This window comes from Polistes dominula, unplaced genomic scaffold (assembly GCF_049000335.1).
Source record: "Polistes dominula isolate Pdom_NZ unplaced genomic scaffold, Pdom_raw_medaka contig_21, whole genome shotgun sequence".
Taxonomy (NCBI): Eukaryota; Metazoa; Arthropoda; class Insecta; order Hymenoptera; family Vespidae; genus Polistes; species Polistes dominula.
In genome coordinates this window covers 837,132-861,089 of record NW_028301061.1, presented here as the reverse complement: position 1 = coordinate 861,089, position 23,958 = coordinate 837,132, and the positions used below count along the sequence as shown (strand labels likewise).

The 23,958-nt window shown below is 26.2% G+C and overlaps 4 protein-coding genes across 15 annotated transcripts in view; 2 read left to right on the top strand and 2 right to left on the bottom strand.

Annotated features, from left to right (window-relative positions):
- The first annotated feature begins 350 nt into the window (after window positions 1-350).
- Window positions 351-14,274, top strand: LOC107069218 (Centrosomal protein 135kDa). Its single transcript, XM_089176039.1, is given in 20 exon segments — window positions 351-723; window positions 1,020-1,250; window positions 1,252-1,321; window positions 1,403-1,631; window positions 1,730-1,926; window positions 2,043-2,405; window positions 2,494-2,715; window positions 2,793-2,899; window positions 2,989-3,090; window positions 3,193-3,438; window positions 3,524-3,619; window positions 3,700-3,815; window positions 3,952-4,162; window positions 4,251-4,366; window positions 12,522-12,801; window positions 12,866-13,063; window positions 13,302-13,478; window positions 13,548-13,750; window positions 13,828-13,959; window positions 14,132-14,274. Coding segments are annotated over 20 exon segments (3,582 nt in total). The 5' UTR covers window positions 351-492; the 3' UTR covers window positions 14,187-14,274.
- Window positions 4,349-11,649, bottom strand: LOC107069276 (uncharacterized). 6 transcript variants are annotated; one of them, XM_089176035.1, is made up of 8 exons: window positions 10,924-11,649; window positions 10,656-10,721; window positions 9,685-9,995; window positions 8,235-9,579; window positions 6,226-6,403; window positions 5,950-6,143; window positions 5,500-5,849; window positions 4,349-5,421 (listed from the first exon to the last, which is right to left on the bottom strand). In XM_089176035.1, exons 5-8 carry the CDS (start codon window positions 6,397-6,399, stop codon window positions 4,682-4,684), a joined length of 1,458 nt encoding a protein of 485 aa, XP_089032161.1. In that variant the 5' UTR covers window positions 6,400-6,403; window positions 8,235-9,579; window positions 9,685-9,995; window positions 10,656-10,721; window positions 10,924-11,649; the 3' UTR covers window positions 4,349-4,681. The 6 variants fall into 6 exon arrangements, with proteins under 6 accessions (XP_089032161.1, XP_089032159.1, XP_089032158.1 ...); XM_089176033.1 differs by having other exon boundaries at window positions 8,235-9,995; window positions 10,652-10,721; XM_089176032.1 differs by having other exon boundaries at window positions 8,235-9,995.
- On the top strand, window positions 14,195-19,416 carry LOC149031382 (uncharacterized). The gene is made up of 3 exons (XM_089176023.1): window positions 14,195-14,374; window positions 14,487-14,563; window positions 14,650-19,416. The coding sequence occupies exons 2-3, from the start codon at window positions 14,537-14,539 to the stop codon at window positions 16,648-16,650; spliced, it is 2,028 nt and encodes a 675-aa protein (XP_089032149.1). The 5' UTR covers window positions 14,195-14,374; window positions 14,487-14,536; the 3' UTR covers window positions 16,651-19,416.
- Window positions 19,417-22,199: 2,783 nt separating this feature from the next.
- The window catches only part of Bap170 (Brahma associated protein 170kD), a 28,624-nt gene continuing 26,865 nt past the window's right edge, over window positions 22,200-23,958 (bottom strand). For 5 of the 7 annotated variants that reach the window (XM_089176014.1, XM_089176016.1, XM_089176018.1 and 2 more), the window contains 3 exons: window positions 23,590-23,670; window positions 22,456-22,547; window positions 22,200-22,366 (listed from right to left, as the gene is read on the bottom strand). In XM_089176014.1, coding sequence (XP_089032140.1) covers window positions 22,246-22,366; window positions 22,456-22,547; window positions 23,590-23,670 — 294 coding nt within the window. In that variant the 3' untranslated portion in view covers window positions 22,200-22,245. The remainder of the gene's footprint in view (window positions 22,367-22,455; window positions 22,548-23,589; window positions 23,671-23,958) is intronic. The other 2 variants (XM_089176015.1, XM_089176017.1) reach the window with 2 other exon arrangements.

Here is a 23,958-nt window from a genome sequence, read left to right as displayed (position 1 = left end):
TATTGATATATGCGATATATATTTTAACATATATTATTTAAATATTATAAAAGAAAATAGTTTGTTTAAAAAAATAATAATAAAATTATACATACATACATACTTACATACATACGTGCTTGGTTATATGTGTATGTATATATCGATTATCACTAATGTTGCATTGCGTCATAATAAAAATGTGTCACAGGAAGAAAAGTTATTGTTTTAAAAAGTTTTTATTTATATCATATTAAATTAATATAATAGTGTTAATGTGAATATAATTATTTAAAGTGTATTTTGTGTAATTTTATTAATTACTATTTCATAATGGTTAGAATAACCAAACTTATAACAAATGTCAATTTATTTCTAACCTCAAAATAATATCATATATGTAAAATAAAATTTGAATAATTAATCAATTAATCAATCAATCAATCAATCAATCTCTGTTTTTAATAGAGATGATAATAATATTGTTAATAATATGAAAACAAATAAGAATCAATGAATAATATAATAAGTTACATTCGTAAATTATTTTTTAAAATGAGTTCCGACGAAGATTATAATATAGCAGCTAGATATAGAACAGTTAGAAAACGTTTAGATAGTCTTGGTTATCAACAAGCATTATCTTTGGATGCTCTTCCATTAATTGAACGATTGTTGGCTGATCTTATTCAAACTACAGAAAGTTTAAAACATTTTAAAACTGTTGCACAAGATAACATCGAAGTACGTACAATAAATGTATAATATTATTATTAAATGTGTCAATTAAAATTTGTTCTTTTTACAAAACATATCACTTTTGACAAATTATAAGAAGTTTACTGAAGTTTATCAAACAATTGATAGATAAGGAAATATTTCATCTCAATCAAAGTTAGTTACAAATGTCAAAATCAATTTCACATTCTCAAAATTATCCTATTATTATTATTATTATTATTATTATTATTATTATTATTATTAAAATTGAAAGATTATTAATTGATTATTATTTTCTTTCTTTCTTAAATTCTGTACAGGCATGTAATCAATTGCAATTAATAATTGATCCATATAAATGTGACAATGCAAGATTAGTTCAGGAATGTAATCAACTTCATTTGGATCTGATAGAAACAGAAGAAACTTATCAAAAACAAATCAAGGATTTGAAGAAACAGGTGTACAAATTGGAATGCGAATGTAACGATTTGCAATTAGCTTCTTCCAGAAATTTACAAAAGATTAAAGATCTTGAAATTGAATCAGCTAAAAAAGTCAAAGAAGATATTGGATCTCCAAGGGAAATGTTTGAAACCGATTATAAGCAATGTAGGAATAGGTAAGAAATTTATTACATATTATTCTAATGTAGTATTTTGTTTAGTTTTTTCTTAAATTTATATTAAATACATTTTTCTAGGTAGTAAAAAACGTCCTTGTTATCCACTAAGAAGACCAGTTATAGAAGCTGAGCCATTACCTAATACAGGAAGTACTCACAGTTCCTTACCCAGTTCTCATTCAGTTGAACCAAAAATATTAGATTTACTAAGTATGGCAGATCATAGAATGAGCTGTCTAAGTCACGAGGTTACAAAACTTAAAGGAGAACTTTCATTACAAACTGATAATGTATATACTTTACAAAAATCAGGTATGTAAAACATATCAAAGTTTGTGTTAACTAAATGATTTTTTTTTTTTTGTATATTACGTTTAATCGATCAATTGAAATATAATATTAATTGCAGTTAACAACAAAAGAAAAAGAGATAATGAGACTGAAAAAATTATTAGAGGGTGGTCGACCATACAGTGCTGTTGTTAAGGATTGTCTTTGTAAACAAGTTGATAAAATGCACGTTGCATCTAATGATGTCGATGAAAATATTGATTTAAAGACTATTTTACAAAGTAAACAAGAATTAGAACAACAGTTAAAAGGTGAGAATGTAATTTTGAAAATTCAAAATAATTGTCGCACACACACACACACACACACACACAATTTTTTATAGAGAGACCTTTGAAATGATTATTGCATTTATGAAATTTATCAGAAGCTGTAAATAAACAACACGAAGTTATGTCCCAAGCAATGAAACTTGCTGAACGAAATGAAGAATTAGAAAAAGAATTAAGGGACATAGATCACATTGCATTAGCTGTTGAAGCTGATTGCAATTCTGCAGTTAAAGAAAATAACAGAAGAGTTTATAGACTTCAAGAAAAATTGGAAGATGTAATGGAACAAGTTCACACTTTAGAAACAGAATTAGCAATGAAACGTAGAGAAGTTCAAGAATTAACAGCAGATCTTGAAGCGAGTAAACTTGAAAAACGAAATGTTCAACGTACTTTAGAATCTACGTTAGAAGAAAAGAAAAGAATTACTAATAAAATTAATCAATTAACAATAATAGGTATGTCCTTTAAGATTTTGATGATAACAGTTTGTATAACAATATTTAATTTAAATTGTTAATATTATTATTCTTATTATTATTATAGAAAAAAGTTTAAACGATGAAATAGAAAGATTATCGAAAGAGAGTGAATCTCAGAAACAAGATATTATACAATTGCAATATACAAATAAAGCATTGAGAGAACAATTAGGTTCTTCAAGTAAAGTTGTGGATGGTGCTAATGAAAATGATTTGAAACAGTTAAGAGAAAAAGGTGAAAAAAATGATCAAAATAGAGGAAAGAAAAGTATGGCAAGTAGAACAGGTAATTTATATTTGTTTACACCTGTTGTTTAATCATACTATAAAGAAGCTTCGATTGAAATTATTTTATTTTCATAGATGCAGATGATAGGGGGGAATATTCGTCGTCATCATCTCAAGAAAATGATAGGACATCTGAAAACTTACGAAAATTAATTATTGAAAAAGATTTACAAATAGATAATGTATGTAGAAATAATTTATTTCATTTATTTATTATATTTTATTTGTTAATTATTAAAAAAAAATATATATATATATAAATTTTATATAGTTACAACAAAATATAAAACAATTAGAAAACGAACGAGATTACTTCAGAAATGAATGCAATTGTTTGAAGCATCAGAAAGATGAAAGTTCTAATAAAGAAAATGTAAGATTAATTTTCTTTCATTTATTTATTTATATTAACATTAAATAAATATTTAAATAAACTTTTAATTTGTTTAAAAAAAAAAAAAAAAAAAAAATATAGGTCGAATTGTGGACGAGATCGTACGAATTAAGATGTCAATTAAATGAAAAGGAAAAAATAATCTTTGAATTGCAAAAGGAGAAAAATGATTTGTATCACGAAAAGAAAGAATTGGAAACGCAATTGGAAGTTTGTAAAAGTCAATCAAAAAGATCTTGCTTGTCTTGTGCATCTGGTGCAGTTGGTACCAGCATGCAGCATCCATCTTCCACGTTGTCGCATGACATTGGTACAGAAAATACAAAAGTAAGTAGAAAAATAACTTGAATATTAGAAATATTATTCCACATTGGAAATATTTGATGATATTTGAAATATATTTTTTTTACAGGTAATGTTAGATTCTTTAAGTCGTGAAAGGGATACAGCAAGAGCAGATGTTCAACGTTTGATAGAAGAACGCGATGCGTTATATGAAAGACTCAAGGTATTCTAATTTGATTATATCAACAAGTATACTTTTAAAATAAACAAATTATATTAATAAATAATTATTTTCTAATCTAGGGAACACAAAGAGGAACTGTAAATGATTACGATGATCAATTGGAAGACTTACAAGAAGAATTGAGAAGAACCAAACAAGAATTAACCGTTCAACGTACACAATTTTTTCAACTTAGGTATATAACGTTGATATATATTTCCTTTGTTTGTAATAAATGACATTGACAAGTGATACGTATTTTTTTTTTTTAAATGATATTACATTTTGTTTAAAAGAAAAAAATAAATTAAAATAAAGTATTTATTATTCAGGGCATTGCAGGATCAAACGGATCAAGCTTTAGGAGATATACAGGGTCAATTAACACAATCTGAAACGGAATTAAATAAAGCTATGGATCGTAATAGAAATATGGAACAACAACATTTACAGCTTGACAATCAAGTGAAGGAATTGAAACAAGAGATCAATAATCTTCATACAAATATGGCGCATTTGGATCGAGAAAAAGATCAATTATTGGTTAGTATCATTTATATCTAATTATATTATTGTAATATTAATTCAAAAATACTATTACAATTATATTGTTTTTGTTTTTTCTTATTAGATAGTGTTAGATGAGAAGACTGAAAAAATTGTCGCATTGGAAAGAGAATTAATACACAAGGAGCAACAAGCTAGTAGCATGGAACAACAAATGCGAGATTTACGACATAAAAATGAGTGAGTACATGAAATATTTTTCATATTAATACAAATCATTGCAAATTATGGCACACAGTTTAAAGAATTAAGCCATAATCCGTAATAATATAATACATTAAATTATATATATATACAATATAATTAAAAAAAGTACATATTGATATTTAATAAATAAAACTATACAAGAACTTAAAAAATATTAAATAGTCTTATTTATAGACATTGCACACAGATTACTATTTACATTATTAAATATTGTTAAACGACGTTTCTTCGTTCATTTTTTTTTTATACAATTTGAGCCTGAGATTGTTTCATGTAATAATTAATATGTCAAATATTTAAAGATTGATCATTTTGATGTTTACTATTTAAAAGTCTAGCTAACGTTACAGTTGGTGGTTGACATTCACCTGATGACACCACATTGCTACTTTCAATTTCACTCGCATCTAAATTTTCCGTAATTCTTTTATAACCCGGACGGCATTCGCAAATGGCTTTAGACTGTGACTCATTAACCCACAACTCGTTTTTCGGAATCCTCCGTGCAACCAACCATTCTCCTGCCGTACATGGTCCTTGAGTGTACAATTTGTAACATTTTGTATTAATTAATACCATTCCTGGTATATTTTCGCAACTATTATTATTATTATTATTATCATCATCATCGTTTGTCGAACACTTGTCAGTATTTTTGAAATCATTGGTACAACCACACAATCCATTGTAACTTATACCATCGATTGAAGGTCGTACGGTGTAATCATAGGATACAACTTGTCCGTTTGGACATGGTCCTTTAGTACCAATCTTATAACAAGTATTTTCTTCAGGAAAATATAATCTTCTTCTTCTACATGGTATTGGTACACAAGTTGATGTGTTAGTTATCATGTAACCATTTTCACAAGGACCTTTTGTATACAGTCTGTAACATAATCCATCCTGATAGAGTATATGATTGCTTTTACATTTACATTTGGCACGAATCACATTATCCTCTTGATGATGAGTATCCATTGCATCAACAACAAACTGATGACCTTTTGGACATGGTCCAATACTTCCTAAAATTAAACAACCCAATCAAATATAATTACATTCAATTAATAGATTATTATTGTCCATATAATCAATCAATTTACCTAATTGATAACACATTCCAGTTGATTCGTGATAGTGTGGTAATTTAGGATGACAACCACATACACCACCAGGTAGAAATAATTCTCCTGGTTCAGTACATGGACCTTTCGTGTAATGTTCATGACACCCACCAACACTACCAGGCCAATAATATCTTCCCAATTCACCTGTCATCGAACAGGAACACTTAGCTAATCCGTCTTCTCCTAAAATTAAAAGTTCACCTCGTGGACAAGGTCCTTTGGTCAGTTTAGGATAACACTTGTTGTCTCTTGGCCAATAAACATCCCCAATTCTCGAACAAGTTTCTGGTTCTCGACAGATACCCCAACGTCGTTTTGAATTGAGACTATTAAACAGATTTAAAATAAAGACAATCAATATGGATTATCAATCATAAAAAATGAAATACAAGTTATCCTTCATTAGAATCATCAGATTACACTGACCTAGTTTTAGCATGGGTTTCTGGAACCGGTGCAAAGTATTGTCCTCTCGGACAAGACGACCTTGTAAATATCGGATAACAAAGTGCATCTCTTGGAGATTGTGCTGTCCCTGGTGGACATCTGCATTCTGCTATCGTTCCAGAACCACCTGCAGCTGGACCCAATTCCATTGTCTCAGGACAGGGTGCTCCAATCTAATGAACCCATATTTTCTTATCAATTTAGTTCAACATTTTCTTTTTTTATCAAGATTTACAACAGATTATTGATATTAACTTGAAAGATTTTATAACATTTCCCATCAGGTGGCCAATATAATAATTGCCATCCACGTGGTTGTAAGGCACAGGGATTGCTCAATGGATCTGCCCATGGTGGTGGTATTATCACTCCTTTGATATTTGTTATTGTGATGCATAATAAAATAATATTCTTCAAGAGATTTGTCATCGTCCTAAAAAAAAAAAAAAAAAAAAAAAAACAAAAACAATCAATAGGAAAATGTTTTGAATTATTGGTCAAATTTGATTGGGGGATTATTGTGGGGGAGGTGGGGGGGGTAGTAAATGTAAAATTAAATAGTCAAAATAAAATCAAATGATTCTACTTTCACTAATTCACTATGGCAATGGCATTGTCCTTCGTAAGCAAAGCACAAATAAAGAAATATGCTTACAGAATGTGAATAACATTTCGTTTCTTCGTTTGAAATGCTTTTTATGTCATGGACATATATATATATATATATAACACGTACGAAATCTTTTTTTCAAAATACCTAATCAAAATGTACTTTCCCCATTTTTTTTCTTTTTTTTTTTTCTATACAATATTTAATCTTCTTCATTTTATTTGTCATTTATTTATTTTAAATACATTTTGTTGTGTCCATGTTCTTTTTTGTTTATTTGTTTGTTTGTTTAGTAAAAAATTGATGATATCTTTGTTTTAATTTTTTTTTTTTTTTTTTTATTAATTTAATTGTCAATGAATGTTTCTATGAGAAAGATAAGAATCGTAAAAATGTTAGTGTAAAATATTTGGGGGAAAGGGGAGACTATTAATAAATCATCATTATTACACAATCATCTAATTGGTTGTTAACCGTTCAAGTTTGAAACGCTTCAAATCCTTACATCACAACTTTCACATTTGTGGTTGTATTTTAAATCGTAAAAGATGTTACGATAAAAAACTACTATTTTGTTTATAATTTCATTAAATATTATCTATTAAATATAAACTTCAATTATTTATCATCATCATCATCATCATCATCATCATAAAAATAATAATAATAATAATAATAATAGAAGATAATACACATTCCCATGGAAACGGGAGTGTACTTTTTTTTTTTTTTTTGCTTTTTTTTTTTAAATGTCGGCTATTCAAAAAAATATGATATTTAAATTAAATCGTATGCGCGCGTAACATCGTGTGCGAATTGAAAACCCCTAAAAGAAAAAAAGAGAGACATAAAGAAAAACAACATGTTCAATTAAAATATACGATCAATGATGATGATGAAGAAGAAGAAGATTTCAAGTAGTGTTAATCGATAAGGAAAAAAAAAAATAATAATAATAATAATTACAATTATGGATCCTTGTTGCATCCTGTGTCCTTATTGTTTTTTACCATGTGCGGAATACATTCAGTATAGGTACGAAATTATTAATTACAAATATAAACACAACGGTTTTTATTATTTATATTATTATTGCAAAACTAGACATGACTTTATTCATTCATTCATTCATTCATTCATTTTAGTTTTTTAATTTTTATTTTTTTTAATACACATATATGATTATATAAAGAGACAACATATTCTTTCCCCTCTCTTGATGAGATTATAATCTAATTATAGTTGTAGATAATTAAATGAAAAGAAAGAACAAAAAGAAAACGAAAAAAAACTAGAAAGTAATTAAAACTATTTCATAATTTGTACAACCAATAAACTATTTTTTTTTTTTTAAATCTAAATTAAATATTATTTTAACTTACGTAGTATAATCGATCCCACGTGAATCAAATGAACAAATTATATATATTTTTGTTTTTTGTTTGGATCTTTAATTAAATTTATTTCTAATAATTTTCTTCACATCACACATTTCAAATACAAACTCTTGATAAGATTATAATCTAACTATAGTTGTAGATAATTAAATGAAAAGAACAAAAAAAAACTAGAAAGTAATTAAAACTATTTTATAATTCATACAACCAACAAATTATTTTTTTTTAAATTTAAATTAAATATTATATTAACTTACGTAGTATAATCGATCCCACGTGAATCAAATGAACAAATTATATATTTCTTTGTTTTTTTTTTGGATCTTTAATTAAATTTATTTCACATCACACATTTAAAACACAAATTACAAAAGAAGAAAAAAAAAAGATATTATTTAAATAATTCAACTTTACAATGAAATGAATTGATTAATCTTCAAATGATATAGCAGATCATTTCAACAACCAAAAATTTCAGATGACGATGAGAGGATATAATGATGCCAATGATTTTAAAAAGTAAAGAAAGTTTTAAGGGGGTTCTTGCCGGCACGGAGACCGAGTTCAGACTGAAACTGAACGTGGGATTCCGTGATATTCGTTTGCTCTGCGTGTATTTCTTCTTTAGCCATTGCACAGTTACCTAACTCGTTCGTTACTTTGGAAACAAGAAATCAAATCAAATCACATCCAATTTGGTTTGTGTCAGAGGATGATGGTAATGGTGGTAGTGGTGGTGGTGGTGGTCAATCATTTCTCTTCTTTTTCTTATAAAATACAAAATTCTCTTCGTGATACATCTCGTTTGCAATGTTTTGCATTTGCTAAACTGGAAAAACCACCACTCGTTTTAGAATGGAATGTATTCTGAATCAGAATCCGCATTCTCTAAACACCTTCATTGTTAATCCCTATTGCACTTTCACATTATCCTTAACGTGACAATAAATGAATGAATGAATGAATGAATGAATTAATTAATTAATTAATGAGTTTATTACAATTTTATCAACTTAAATTAATGCATAATCTAATGAAAAACATTTATCAATAATTATTAAATCTGATTATAATGAAAATTACAAATGCAACTGGGATGAAACAAAATTACAAATGGCGGAGGGTATAATATGATCAGAAAGAAAAAAAAAAAAAAGAAATACTATGAAATCATCATTTTGATATCTCGTAACTAATATTACACATTACGAATACCATAAAGAATGATTACACAACATAGGTATTCCCTATAAGAAATCATTTCTTACGAATCGTAAAAGGTAACAAACTTGGGTTGAATGTTTTCGATTATAAATAGCCTTGAGACTTCTTAGAGCATAACTTTTAGGATGATGCTTTCGTTATTTATTTATTTTTTATTACTTAACATTGACGCAATACCTCGTTCGATAGGAATTCGTAGACGATTGTAACGGTTACGGGATTTAGAGGATGAAATTACATGAGAAATTCTTTGACTTGTTCTTTTCTTCTTTTCTTCCTCCCTCCCTCCCTCCCTCCCACTTCATCAGCAACAAACACCTTGTCGTTCCTATGTTAGAAGATTAAAACGGTTCTTTCTTATGCAGCTTCTTCTTAGCCCTAGAACACGCGTCAAGTGGGGACCGTTTCGTGGAACCGTGCAATGCCCTTTGCTTATAACGGTACGCTGATGTAAGAAGAAATGAAAGATTTTTGAAGGGTTACCCTTTTTTCTTTCCTTGATGATTTTGACATTAAATCAGGAGACAGAGAGAGATAGAAAGAGATAGAAAGATCACACTGCACGTGGATCATCTTCACAAAAAAAAGCATTCCTGATTCTTATCTGAAATAATAAAAAATAAGGAACATGATGATGATGATGATGATGTATCAGGTTGATGCACTCTCCTCCTCCTCCTCCTCCTCCTCCTCCTCCTCCTCCTCCTCCTCCTCCGTTCTTTGGTGAACAGTTACCAACCATTCAATTGATTTGTTGCTTTGTTAGATGATCTAAATTGTTGTTGTATCATTTTCTAAAAAAAACAAAAAGGTTTATACATACATTTTTGTAAATTCAGTTTTGTTAGATTGATAGTAATTAATTGGGTGTTGGTTTTATGTGATATAGGTTTCTTCAATACTGTATATACTATACTACAGTTTCAAAGAAATAGTCTTTGGTATCGAACGAGAATGAAAGTATATTTTTATACGTTTCCTCTCAAGGACAGAAACTAACGGGACGATACAATCTTCTTCTTCTTCTCTTCTAATAACTTTCATTCTTTATGTTGTCTTTTATCTTTTATCCTTGCTCTACCATCATCATCATCATCATTATCATTATCATTATCATTATTTATCTTCTATCTTTGGATTATTCATTTATCATTATATCAAATGTTATTTTAAGAATTATATTATAATGTTTCACATTCTTGAACAAATTTAATTTTGTTATTTTAAAACACCATACGCGTATTGTACAAAAGTTAAATTTAAAAAAAAAGGGGGAGAGGAGGAGGGTGAGGTAGGGGGAATAATCTTTGGTAGATCTTTCAAAGAGACTCATTTAAATTCATCATGCAATCCACTCGTCTCGCGTTTGAAAACTCTGAACGTGAACTTGAAAGAGGAAAGAACCTCTAAAACTGATTTTTCTTTCTTTCTTTCTTTCTTTCTTACTTACTTACATAGTCGTTCATTTTAAATCCTAAGAAATGCAGTCTCATTTCTTTATAACTTTGTTAATGTTCAATCTAAAAAGTAAAATGAAAAAATGATATACTTTCAAGTTTTTACTTGATTTCGGTGGTGGTTTAATATTTATTAATAATTGTTATGATTAAATTATGTAATGATATAAAAGAAAAATGGAATTTTTTAATTGATTTTTTTTTTTATTATGGTGGTCATTGAACTTATGATAAAACATGTTAGGGAGACATTTATATTAATTACCGGATATATAGGTATCAGGAAAGTGATATTTTCATAACGTTCCATACTTTCCCCATATGATATGTCTTATTTTTGTTTTTGTTTGTTTTTCTTCTTCTTCTTTCTATTTATTTATTCATATCTATTAATTTATTTTTGTTTAATTTTACGGTTTAAGAGAACCTTCTATTAACTTTCTTTTTGAATACAAGTATTCAATATGTATATATGTATATATATGTTTGTTTGTTTCTCTTTCTGTGTTAGAAGAAGAAGTGGTGTTTGAAGTTGTATCAACAGGTTAGAATTTAAAAATGACCGTAAATGTGCAAAATATTTCAACTAGTTTTGAAAGATCAACTATTCTCAGTTTTCACTTTCGTTCCCTTACGAGATGCGTAATTCACAATTTTAGATTTAAAATGGACCTGTATCGAGGTGAGTGTAAAGGAAGCTGAAGTTGAAGCTGTAGGTTGTTTGCTTGTAACAGAAAACAAGAATAAGAAAGAAAGACTACGACGATACGAGAGAAAGTATCTTTTAACGTTCTTGATGAAATCTCTCGCCTTCTTTTTTACATTTTTATTTTTTTTTTTTGTATTTTTATATATCTTATTGCAATCATCGTTACGATTACGCAAGTATCTTTTAGGAGGACTCGCATAATACAATAAGAATTTGATCAAACGAAGTTTTATTTAGTTTTTTTATTTTGGAATATATATATATTTTTTTATATTGAATTAATTCATTAATAATTTGCAAAGTAATTTTGTTGTAATAATTAATTAGATATATTATATAATATATATGTTAAATATTTAATATTGTATATACATATATAGTATTAATTTGTTTTTTAGTTATTTATTTTTAGTAATTTTTTGTTTAGTAATTTTATAATTTAAAATAAGGTAATGTATATATATATATATATATATATATATATATATATATATATTATATTTATATTATAATATATGTAATATATTATAATAATTAATTTAAATTATAATTGTTTTTTTAGTAATTTATTTTAGTAATTTTTTTTAGTTATTTGTTTTTTAGTAATTTAATAATTTAAAGTAAAGTAATATATATTGCACTATAAATATATATATATATATATATATATATGTTTTTATAATTTAAATAATTATAATTTAATATTATAATTGTTTTTTTAGAAATTTATTTTAGTAATTTATTTTAGTAATTTTTTTTAGTAATTTAATAATTTAAAGTAAGATAACATATACTGCACTATATATATGTGTATAAATCCAAATAACGTATATATTATTATTACAAACGTATAATCTTTTTATAGAAATGATCATTTATGACAATATCTCCTAATTAAAGTCAATTAAGTATTTCATTCATTAGAATCAATCTACCGAATTGCCCTTGTCCTTATTTCATGAACGTTGGTTAGTTACGAAACGAAAAAAATTACGTGATTATCGTACGCGAAAACGTGACAAGAATTTTTAATAATAATGTCATGTCTGTATATAAATATATATATATATATATATGTGTGTGTGTATTGACTTGTCAATTAGTGTATTCTAAACGTCTATTAATTATTTTCTTTTTTTTTTTTTTTTTTACAGAATATGCATTGATCAAAGTGCAGAATACGAACGTCAATTAAAATCTTTACAAATTGAAGTGAAAAATTGTCAAAGACAATTGGATACTTGCAACAATGATCGTGAAAATGCAATTCAAGAGAATCGTCGTTTGCAGGACGATCTTGCAGCTGTCATATGCGAGGTAAGAAATCTTCAACACGAATTGGAATCCTCCCGTGCCGAATCCTATGATTTGAAGAGACAATTGCAAACTTACGTTAGCGAAGTACGACGTGCTGAAGAAATGTTGAACAGAAAGGTAAACAACACGTTCAAACATTTTTGTTTGTTTCATCTAATTTCATTCTATCACTAATAAATAGGAAAATGAAAGAACGGAGATGTTAAATCACTTCAGAAGTTTAAGTTTGGAAGCCACAGTATTGGAAAACAATAATCACAGTTTAGAATCGGAAGCTGCAGAAGTAAGAGGAGCACTTCAAACTGCTAGAGATCGTTTGATAGATTTAGAAAGACAATTAGTTGATAAGGATTGTTTAATTAGAGGATATGAAACACAGGTATATCTTTTTTAACATTTTTTAATTTACAAACTTTCTTGTGTAAACTCACCTTGTTGAAAAGTTTCAAACCTAACACTAGAATGGGTTGAAAAGTTTTGAGCTTAACACAAAGAAAACACAACAACTGAATTTTGTTCAAAAAAAATAATCACCAACAGGTGGTTAAAGTTGTATGAAACTATTGTAAGATATGAGACTGAGATTTTTCATCTTTTTTTTTTTTTTTTTTATTTAGATAAGTGAATTAACGCAAAGTGTTGCAAGCATGGAAACACAGTTACGACAACAAACGGATCAAAGGCAAAGAGCAGAGGCTGATTTGAGTGCAGTAAGGGATTTGTGTATTAAAATGGATCAACAAAAGGATTCACTTATGCAACAACTAGAAGATAAAGATATGATGAAGGCACAGGTGAAGATATTTCATTAACAAATGTATTTTTTTTTTTTGAATAATGTTTAACATTGTTTGATTGTTTAGTATGACACACAATTGGTAAGATTGAGAACCGAACAGAGTGCTATTCAAGATCAAATGGATAGAGATCGTGCAACGATTGAACGTTTAGAAGCTTTGTTGGATCAAGCAAGAGAAGAATCTATCAAAGTTCAAACAACAAATCAAGAATTGCAGAATGAAATGTCGAGACTTAAACAAAAGATATCTGAACTTCAAACAACATTGTAAGAATTGTTTTTGATCTTGGATAAAAATCAATTAATAAATTCATTCTTTTCAATGTATAATTATAAAATTTTAGATCTGCCGAGTCATTAGAACTTAGACAATATCAAACTCAAGCTGCTGAGTATAGTAAACAAATCAGTGAACTTCGTAGACAAGTTACTAATGAAAGATTTGATCGTGCTAAGAAAGATGAAGAACATCGCAGGTTATTTCTTCATTTATATTATTATAATTATAAACATACAAAATATATAAATTTGATTGAATGAATTGATCATCATCTCGTATGATGTTTAATTTTTTGTTTCATAGAGGATCATCATCTAATTTTGTTTTCTTTTTATTTTTATTTTTATTTTCTTTCTCTCTCTTTACAGATCATTCAATTCATCGCCAGATAGTTTTAACGTAGACTTAAACGTGGTCATATAAGAAATAAAATTTAATATATATAATAAATCTATATATATATATATATATATTCGTTGATAGATATTTGAGTAAAGAAAAAGTGAAGGAATGTGGTTGCAGTCCATCATCATCATCATCATTATCTAAGGCAATCAATTTAGAAGCAGAAATATCACCAGGAATATCGAGTAAAGAATACACGAAATCGGGTATATTTGTAATTACTCAGAAAATAATTATAATATTTAATTTGGCCTCTTGAAATCAATAATTGGCTTATGAGAAGTACATATTGATAATGCAATTATTATTGCTATTTAGATGATGGGAATGAATCAACAGTTAAGATTCAAGTAGGCTTAGCTGAGAAGATGATTTTCACTGATGACGTTTTGATGGTAACAAATATATCAAATACAAATTCAGAATTTTATTAGAATATCTGTAATATTATATATTACATGATTTTTAATTATTTATAAAGCAGGAACCAATTGCTGCGTCAACACCTACAAAAAAATTGATGAAAAAGAGTTATTCTATTTCTTGTTGTATGAACAATCTCCCACAAGATGATGATACGACGACGAATGTTAAAAGAAGTGTTATTGATGATGAATCATCAGATCAGAAGATTATTTCTTCATTTCAATTATTGAAACATTCTATTGACAAATTTACAAATAATAATCTGAATTGTTTGCAATTTGCAAAATGTCGTCGATGTGCTGCTGCAAGCAAACAATTTATAGAAATGTCGGAGAATATTGTTCCTTGTACTGTAAGAAATGATGATATGAATAATACAATTCAAGATTTATATGTTAGAAATGTAACTAAAGCATTACGTGATGATGATGATGATGTTACCGTTTCATATCAGGATAAAAATTGTAAATGTTATCCTCCTTTGATTATAAATGATTATTCAATACGTCCTGAAGAATATCAAGAATATTACAAATTGAATTCTGATACAAAACTAATGTCACCTGACATAAGAAAAATGGAAACTGAACAACAACGAAGAATAATACCATCGTGCAAATCGAAAAAATGTAAATGCGTGTACAAGAATAAAAATGACAAATATTTGAGTGATACTATTACAAAATCAATTGATAAATATTCAACGGATATAAATGAATCTTACAAAATGAAATCACATGAACATGTTGTTCACAATTTGTCAAACAATGTATGGAAAGAAAAAACTAGAAGAGATGCTGATGGTTTTATATCACTAGATACGATAATGAATAATAATAATAATAATAATAGTCAAGATGATACTATAGTAATAGCATTTTCCAAGCCTAAATTTACTCAAGTTTTATCAGAGATAAAGGAACATACTAAGAGTTTAGAAAAACAAATTGAAAGTATAAATAATATTATACAAAATATAACTGTATTATCAGAAGAAACTACTGTTGCTCCATTATCATCGAGAAAAACAAATCTGCCAGTATTTTATGAAAATATTTATAGAATTACAAATGATTCGCAAAATGAAACAACACTTGTCAACATAAATAATAATAATAATAATAATGAAGAAGAAATAGTAGAAAACAATTGGTGTAAATGTATAAAAAGACGACGTGCAATTACAACAAGTTCGTCATTGATAAAACAAGATGTTACACGAGAACAACAACAACAACGTTCAAAATTAGAAGAAACGAAAGAACAACAATTTCCAAGTAAACAAATAAAAAAACAAGAAGAAGAAAAAGAAGAAGAAAAAGTAGAACTTGACCAAATGAATCATAAAAAAAGTGCATCTTATAAGAAGACAGACAAATTAAAACGAGTATCTTCTTCTTATTTACATAAAAAACAACCAAAGTCGTTCATTAGAAAAGAAAAAATGAAATTGTTAGTTAATAAATCATCGAAAATAAAAGACAACAATTATAACGATGAGCCAAATTGTAACACTGCCGCCACCATTTTGTACAATTCAACGACGAATAAGACTAAAGTATCGGAAAATGATACTATTAATGATTTATATTTACAAACAACATTTACACAATCGTCCAATTATCAAATAGTTGCTGCCACATCAGTATCGTCTATTAAATTAAATTTAAATAATAGCACAAGAAGTAATAATAATAATAATAATAATGATGATGATGATGATGATCATATTAAAAGAAAGAAATCTAAAATTATGAATAATGATGATGAAAAGATCGATGATCAAATGATTAATAAGAAAGTTCCTTTCCTTGATAGATTAGAAGATAATTCTACAACGAAAAATAATTTCAATCAATCTATTTCTATTCAATGTGTAACTATAAGTCATCATTCGTCAACAAATTGCAAAGTAGATGATCATTCACGAAGTAAACAAATTCAAAATAATTATTTACGTGATGATGATGATGATAATGATGATAATGTTGTTAATCAGAGGAAAGTAATTAAAAGTAATAAAAAGATTAATAAATTTAAATTAAGAAAAAGTTAACATTTCTGCTTGCATCAAACTATTATAATAATAATAATAATAATAGTTAATAATAAATAACAAATAGACAAACACACGCCTTTCGCTTTATATAAAATATAAAGCAACTAATATTACAATTAATTAATTAATTAATCCAAACAGCAATATAGAAAGTATAATTATTCTACAAAATATCAAATGAAACAACAAATTCCTATCGTACGAATGAAAAGGGTTTAGAGATTCACAGATAATTTTAAATAATAATAGAAAATAAACAATTATAGAATAAACATCTAAAAACTTAAAAAAAAAAAAAAAAAAAAAACATTCCAGTTAAAAATAATAATTAAAAACAACAACAACAAAAGAAAAACGAAAAAATACCGTCCAATCTCACCCATAGTTTCTTAAACACAAATCCTAAGATTAACATGAATAAACAATGTTTCAACAATAAAATAATGAAATATATATTCTCTTCACGGGATGCAAGAGTCACTTAAATACAAAAAAAAAAAAAAAAATAAAAAAAAGAAATACTCACTGAAGAATAAAAAAAAAAAAAAAAACAATTCACATAGTGTTCATAGAATTATAAGAAGGGAGGAGGAGGAGGAGGAGGGACTACTACCACCTTTTTAAATATAATTTATAATTGTAAAACTGAACTGATATTATTTAAATAAAATGCCATAATTATTATGTTCAATTATTTAGAGGTTTTAAAAGTTGGTTGTTGTTGGTTGTTATTGTCTATTTTTAAGAATAATGCATCATTTAAATTCTCTCTCTTTTTTTTTTTTTTTCTTATTATACACGCTTTTAAAAAGAACAAATAATAATAATAATAATAATAAAAAAAATGAAGTATGTAGATAGACCATGATTGATTTTTAAAATACAAAACGTTTTCAAAAAAAAAAAACAAACACTAAACAAATAACTTAAATGATTTCTCTTATTTATTCTTTCCACAGAGTCATTTTTGTTTTGTTTTGTTTTGTTTTATGTTTTGTTTCCATCGACATTTTTGTATTTTTTTTATATATATATATATATACAGTATTTTTCGCATATTTTTTTGGGGGGAAAAAAAAGTAGAGATAATTATTTTACTTAGATTATTTTTGTTTTGTTTTGTTTGTTTGTTTTTGAAATTTTAAAAAATTAACACAAAAGCACATGAAAAATATACGAGATATAATTATTGTATTTAAAGTTGTAGTTTTTCCTTTTCTTTTCTTTTCTTTTCTTTTTAATAGTAATAATAATATCGCCATTTTAATTATGGCAATAGTATATATATACCTGCTGACAATTATAGTACGATTAATCAGGATAATCATTTTTTTCTTTTTTTAAATCCATCCCCAACTATATCCATATTTTTATTCGGCTTCAGTAATAATTAATTATTAATTACGCTATTAACACATTAATGGCAGAACGAATATCAAAGAAGATATTATTGTATATTCCCTTTTCGTTCATTCATTCATTCATTCATTCATTCATTCATTCATTCATTCATTTTTTTTAATATATATATATATATATATACCTTTCTTTATTTTCTTCTTCTTCTTCTTCTTTCCCCCCCTCTCATAAATTATCTCATATTTATTTTATTACACATGGAACCTTTCAATTCTTTTACACAATTGTGTCAGTTTATTCATTTTATATATACCACAAAAACTAAATTTAATTACAAATAATAAAATTATTAAAAAAAAAAAAAAAAAAAAAAAAAAAAACAAGAAGAAGCCTCTGAATAAGATTTTTATCCTCCTTAAAAAAAAAAAAAAAAAAACGATCATCATCATCATCATCATCATAATCATCAACTTTCTTGTGTAGTATTTGAATAGATTTTTTTCTTTTTTTTTCAAATTTATATTTATGTATAAAATACATAATAGAGGCTCAAGTAAACGTCCATTATTTAATAATATTTAATTATTATTATTATTATTATTATTATTATAATAGTTAATATTTATAATTATTATTAATGAGCTGATTTTTTGTTTGTTTTTTTTTTATCTTTTAATAATAATAATACAGATCCAGCATTTGATTTATTTTACTGATAGTTTTTTTTGCTGAATAATCTAAATGAGTAATTACAAAAATTCATCCCACCCATCACATTATTATAATCATCATCATAATCATCATTATCATCATCATCATCATCATCATCATCATCATTAATCCCTTCATTTTGTTTGCAACTTCTACGTCTTGTCATATATATCTATTTTTATAGTACAATATTTTTTGTTTTTTTTTTCTTTTTTATAATTCTAATTCTTTTTTTGTTTTCTATTTGCTTTACCTCAAATCTTCGCTGCTACTTCCTCATATTTAAATCTTATAATAATTCTTTATTTCTTATTTATGTTTGTTTGTTTTTGTTTTGTTTTGTTTTGTTTTCTTCTTCAAGAAATTTATACACAGACGCCTTAACATCATTTTATGAATGAAATACAAGTATTATTAATTAATTAATTAATTAATTATTATTATTATTATTATTATTATTAATAATATTATTTAATTATAATTATTAATTATCAACTATTATATTATTATAATAATTATTTACAGTTTTATGTATATATTTTATATTATATTATATGTATAAGTTTTGAATATGATTAGCTTAGTAATACGCAAAATGTCACTGTCTCTCTGGTGTCATAGGACAACACGATCGAGAAACGATTATAACGTAAATGCAAATCCTATTTACGAAGTTTGTTTGTTTGTTTTTTTTTGTTTTCTTAAATAAAATTGTGTGTTCCGAATAATTATGATTAAACGTTTGTGAAAAAAAAAAATAAATAAACAGCGAGAAATAAAAATAAAAAATAGAAGACAACGCACACACACCATTCTTTCAACATAAATTGTTACATCATTTTTGAATGCACCAAAGAACCGAGTGTGTTTTTGTTTTTTTTTTATAATAATTCAATTTATTTTTTCTTCTTTTTTTTTACCAATAAAAAATTTCAATGGGTTTTTTTTTTATCTTTTGTTGTTGTTCACTTTTTATGGCATTTCAATCTCTTTACATCCTATTATATATAATACAAAGTGTTTGTTTTGTTTGTTGAGAAACACACAATATTAATAATATATATATATATATATATATATTATTTCATTTACGCGAAAAATCAATTATATAAAAAAATTCATTTAAAAAATAATAATAATAATAATAAAATTAAACAACCTTTGTCATTGCGCTTATTTTTTTCTTTCTTTCTTTCTTTCTTTCTTTTCAATTCTTAATTTTAAATTAACGAACAATGATTATACATCCATCCATTTTGTTTTTGTTTTTTTTTTAAAGTTTCTATACGTTAAACAACTTTTTTGCACATAATTTTTGTTACTGTTGTTGTTTCTTATTTTTATTTGTTTACTTTGCTTTTCTTTCCTTTTCCTTTTTTATTTATTTATTTATTTATTTATTTATTTCGAGTGAAAACAAATCATCAAAGATATGTTAATTAGACATTTATATACAATTGTGCATGGAACTTTGTATCTTACAAACTACTTTTGCTCAAGCCTTCTTCAGATTACAAAATACAAATATATCATTGTATTACATTAAAAAAAAAAAAAAAAGGAAAAGAAAAAATGATAATAAAGGAACTGACAAGATTATAAATGAGTAATCGAGAAATAATTCGACATAGTTTAGGCCCTACAATGTTGTTGTTGTGTGTTGTTTTATGTCAAAGTGTGAATATGATTAGTGTTGTACATGTGTTACGAGGAGTAAAATACATGGTGTTGTTGTTGTTGTTGTTGTGTTTTCTTTATACATACAAAGTGTATTGAACATTTTTTTTATAAATCCTATATTAAAAAAAAAAAACTTAATCGTACTTTTGCACAATGGGGGGGGGGGGATTGTGTCGTATAAATAATTTAAACGTAAAAGAAAAATAATTACATCGTTAATAAAAAAGATTTTTTGTTATCTAATGACAAGGTTGCAACAAAGTGTGAAAAAAAAAACATAGAAAAATAATGGACACAATTTAACATAAAAAAAAAAAATTCCAAAAAATTATTTCAAGTGTTAAATGATCTAAAAAAAACTATAGTAGTGCATAATTATAAGTGGTGCTGTAAATTTTGTCATTTTTTTTCCCCTTACTAACCATTTCAACTTAACCTCTTTTAATTAATTATTCAATAATAAAAGAAAAAGAGAAAGAGAGAGAGAGAGAGAGACAGACAGACAGAGATAATAATTAATAATCATTTAACAATTGCAAGATGACGCGTATGTGTCTGTGTCTATGTGTGTGTTTGAGTGTGTGTAATATAATCATAAGCAAAGTAACAATTTTTAAAGTAAAGATAGAGAGAGAGAGAGAGAGAAATAGAGAGATATAGAAAAAGAGAGAGATAGAGATAGAGATAGAGAAACATATTTGATAAAAAGATAAATTTTTATACATTCTAAGGTTCTTGGTGGCTTATGAAAAAACATACAATAATATTAATTAATTAATTGTGTATAATAATATTGATTACAATTAACTATTTAACGTCCGTAAAGTATATATTTTGTTGTTGTTGTTTCTTTTCTTCCGACATTTTTGTTTTGTTTTATCTTGTTTTCCTTTGTTTCATTCAATTTGTTTGCATTATCTTTTTCATTTTTTTTTTTGTTTCTTCTTTTTCTTTTGTACACTCTGTTTATTACTAAAAAACATTCGTCTCGCATCAATGTGTTGAGAAAATAAATTATTAATATTAAATTTGAAATCTTTTTTTTTTCGTTTTCATTATCACTTAAAAGAGAGTTTATCTTTTCTTTTCTTACCGTCCTCTCCATCATCAACCACCACCATTTTTGTTTTTTTGTTTTGTTTTGTTTTCTTTGCTTTTAAACTTCAATTATACTGTCCCGTGTTTTTTTTTAACGTGTCACACTAATAGTTTTATTTTATTTTTGTTTTGTTTTTGTTATTATAGTTCGTTTATTAATTATGGTCTAAATTGGCAAATTAATTATTTGCATAATAAGTCGATAGGCCTCTTTTTTTTATTTATGGAACATTCTTCTTATTTCTTCTTCATTTCTTCATCTTCATCTTCTTTATCTTCTTCCGGTTTCTTATTTAGATTATTATTATTATTATTATTATTATTAATATTATTAATATTAATATTATTAATCTTATTATTATAATTATTACTATTAATATTATTAATATTATTATTATTATTATTATTATTATTAATATTATTATTATATATTTTTTTGTTTACTTTAATATGCACAAAAAGACACAATCCGAAATTGATGTTTCTTCAAATAAAATCCGTAATATTTAACTTTTTAAAGAAACAACTTTCCCCACCTCACTGCGTTTTCTTTCATCAGGGTGCGTGCATGGCGGCGCATGGCGTTGTTGGCATAATTTATCTTCCAATCAACAAGACGAATTAGAATAAAATTAATCACCCAAGTCGAGCGATCGCTGCTCAGAAAAGAAGTTGATTTAAATTCTTGTTTGTATGAGTTTGTTTTCCTTTTTTTTTTTAGAGGCCTGCAGCAGCATCAAGAGGTCACCTATGACTACTGCTACTCTGATCATTCATGTCGTATAAGACTTGTGCGATCGTCCTTGATGATTCAACGTTACTTAATGCAACACTTGCCAAATGAGGTTCATATGCTCTGAGATGCCTAAAATAAATTAATCATTTTAAGTATATTTATTAAAAAGATATTAGGTTAGGAATGTATATGATGTTTGAACCCAATTTGTTTTATACCTTCTACCATGGGTTGAGTATATGACTAGGTTTCTGAGGATAAGAGCTGCCGTAAGGCGAATACTTTTGGTCACTGGACCTTCGTTGTCATCCTGTAAACATCATTTTCATATTATTTTGTTCATTTAATTATTATTTCATATGAATGTTTTATTCAACAACAATAACAACATACAGTAAGATTTAGAACAATTAAGCACACTGTGTTTATATATATAACTCTGAAGTAATCTATATACTTGTTGCTGCTGCATGTATGTTTTGTTTTTTCTTCTTCTTTTCTAAAACTACATATTATTCATACAACAACAACAACAACAATAAAAACAATATAAAATAATAATAAAAATTAAATGAAAACAAGCAACAATTTATATATTTCAGTGCTATACATAATTAAACATATTACGATGCTTATTATTACAATATATATTTGTGTATGTAACAATTAGTTATTGCCATGCTTTTTATTATAACACAATGATTATTATATTATTAATTTTTATTTTAACTTTAACTTCATCAATATTTGTTCCTTTCATAAATTAATACCAAAATATACAAACAATACACATAATATTCTTCTTAAACTACTACATTTGTGAATACATGAAAGAATGATGATTGTTCTTTTAAAAACAAACGATCCTAAATGAAATACAAACAATAATCAACCACTTACACATTAATCGTCACAGGTAAAAAAATCAAAGTACTACTCGTGACAATAAACGTGTTAGAATTCATTTCAAATTGTCACTAACCTAAACTCTAATAATAATAATAATAATAATAATAAGCAATTGCAATGATTGAAAAAAAAAAAAAAGAAATGTGTATATAAAAAAAAAAATTCCAGCACCTAAACATAAAAGTAGATGAACAAAAAATATCACTTGGAAAAATAAATGAACAATAATAATGCTAGCTACGAAATGAAAACGAAATAAAGGAAACCATGCTCTCAATCTGGGATATGATAAAAAATCAAAATGGTATGTGAAAAAAAACAAAGAAGACATATGTAACAAAAGCACACAAAGTATGTATAATACGAGCAGCACACAAGAGCTGTGGCTGTAAAAAAAAAAAACACTGCTTCCAAAATCTTCCAATCTTGTACAACATTTTTACCTGTTCTGGTGGAGAGTTTTGCCCAGGTCTGGGAGAAGAAGAACTTGAAGTGGCTGCAGCGGGCTTGGTTGGCCTTTGCTGCTTTGCCAGTAGAACAAGAAACTCAGTTAAATTGTTTTTGTTTTTTTGTTTTTTTTGTTTTTGATGATATCAACTACTAATTTTATTTCATGAAGAAAGTGGACGTTTTTATATTTAAGAAATTACAACACAACAACAAAAAAACACCCTAAATGAAACTATTACGAACTTTCCCATATAACATCATCATATCTCTGTTGATGTTTCACAATCTTTCCTATATCATCGAACTGCATAATAAAATGGGGAAATGTAGTTTCTGAAGAATGAAAAGTTCTATTCTAAAAT